Below are 1,829 nucleotides of genomic sequence, written 5' to 3'. Positions count from 1 at the left end.
CGAAAGGGCCCAACTTAGGAGTGCAAAGCAAGTAGCGCAATTGCCAAGCATGGTCTGCATGATGCACATGTGGAAGGGACAACGCGTTATTTTCGTTGCCGTTTCTTTGCGCGTTCAATGAATTTTCACTGCATCTAAAATTGCCAGTATCAATATTTGTGAAGATCTGGTAGAGTAGGCTATCAGTCTTAATGTAATTCTTGGAAAAGTATCAGAATCACTATCTTTGAAGGTAAGATATTTATGTGTCATGTCCTGTATCATAAAATTGGCTCAAAATTGCTTCACCAGAAGAATTTTAGAGGCCAAAGCTAGCTATCGCCAGCATTGCCATACCTTTCCGTCGAGGGTCTAGTATTAAAGTTTTACTTTTGCAGTAAGCGTATAAAAACGCTCAGTAACTTCAATAAAGACATAAAGAGAAAAAGTGTCTTATGACGCAGCTTATCACACGACGTGTCCAAGTCGCTTTACCGATGCGATTGTGAGCGCTTTTTCATGCTGGTATCGTTCCCAAGATTCGAGATAAACGAATAGTTTGGTTCTGTGTGTCGATCGTCTTCACTATCATTAGCGTTACTCATTTCGTGTGAAAATGGGGGACACGCGACCTCACTCGGAGACTGAGGCTCAAACGCATCGCTTAAATTGTCTTGCAATTTGTTAACACAAACGACGGTGCGAGCTTCAGATATGACGCCGACTTCCTTTTGGTTGGCAAGATGAGTTCGTAGATCGACGCCGAGGAACGTACCTAGTGTAGCGACAAACATCCGTTTGCTGCGTTGGCATGCCGACCACGTCGTGGCAAATCGCACACAGTAGTCCAGAAACGTTTCAAGCATTTGCGATCGATCTTGAATGTCCTGGAGCCTCGGAGGAAACAAGGTTCGGTGTGGGAACTTGACCGCAGCAAGCTGGTGGTAAGTAGACTTGCATACGGTACACTGGGTGCCACGAGTGCGTGTCAGCAGGGAGACTAGCTCTGCTCCGGCTGATAGTGGCGGCTCGTCGTGAAGGCCCACACCGGCGCTTTTCTGAGATGGCCATTGATCATGACAGGTCTTCAAGATCGCAAGCAGACGCTTGCGTAGCAAATAAAAGCTTTGAAAGCGCTGGATGCAGCGAGTGTGTAGCTGCACGTCATCGACGGTAACGTCCATGGTATAACGCACATGCTTCGATTCCGTGGGGCCGCGAACGACGTAAAGTCCCGAGAATTGAACCATGTTGTCTTGGTCGTTTCGAAAATGATTTTCTTTATTTGATACATTGATCGCGGTACTTGCGTCGTGGGCTCGGACACCAAGCGCGCTTGTCTGATGAGTCCTCATCTTCGAGTCCGGCTCCCAGGTACTAAGGGAAGAGCTATGCACAATTGTATCAGCAGAACTTAGAGGCGGTGTGGAATTAACGACGATTGGCATAATTGTGATGTCTGTTGCAATTAAAGCAGATGGAAACTCCTTTGCCGAATAGAACAGGGATGTTGTACGCCGCTGAATGTTGTAATGTGAGGCGGAGGCACGACTGACTAAAGCATGAGGTGCCGTTTCAACTTCTCACGCTCTGAAACCTACGTGTCGTCCTCGTTACAACTGCTGGCGCAAACGTCCGTACAAAATAGAGCCGGAAAAATGTGTGTGATATCTTTGCCGTCAATAGGGTGTCTACCTTTCTTGATCCAGGTTCCTGATACAGTTCGAAATTTGCACTCTGCAATGCGTTTGCTATTCTACTGTACCTTTCCTTCAACTGCAAGTTCAAAAAGTATGCGGAACTTACAAATCATTTCTCACATAAAATTAAGTGTCAGGTTGTGGCTTAAT

At 46.3% G+C, this 1,829-nt stretch overlaps 1 protein-coding gene across 1 annotated transcript; it reads right to left on the bottom strand.

Annotated features, from left to right (window-relative positions):
- Positions 1-470: 470 nt before the first annotated feature.
- On the bottom strand, positions 471-1,427 carry CCR75_003543 (uncharacterized protein; the record flags this gene model as incomplete). Its single annotated transcript, XM_067961637.1, has 1 exon — positions 471-1,427. The coding sequence occupies one exon, from the start codon at positions 1,425-1,427 to the stop codon at positions 471-473; it is 957 nt and encodes a 318-aa protein (XP_067821121.1).
- Between the last annotated feature and the right edge of the window lie 402 nt (positions 1,428-1,829).

This window comes from Bremia lactucae, linkage group LG5 (assembly GCF_004359215.1).
Source record: "Bremia lactucae strain SF5 linkage group LG5, whole genome shotgun sequence".
Classification (NCBI taxonomy): Eukaryota; Oomycota; class Peronosporomycetes; order Peronosporales; family Peronosporaceae; genus Bremia; species Bremia lactucae.
The sequence above is the reverse complement of the archived record's forward strand: the minus strand, read 5'-3'. Positions and strand labels throughout refer to the sequence as shown.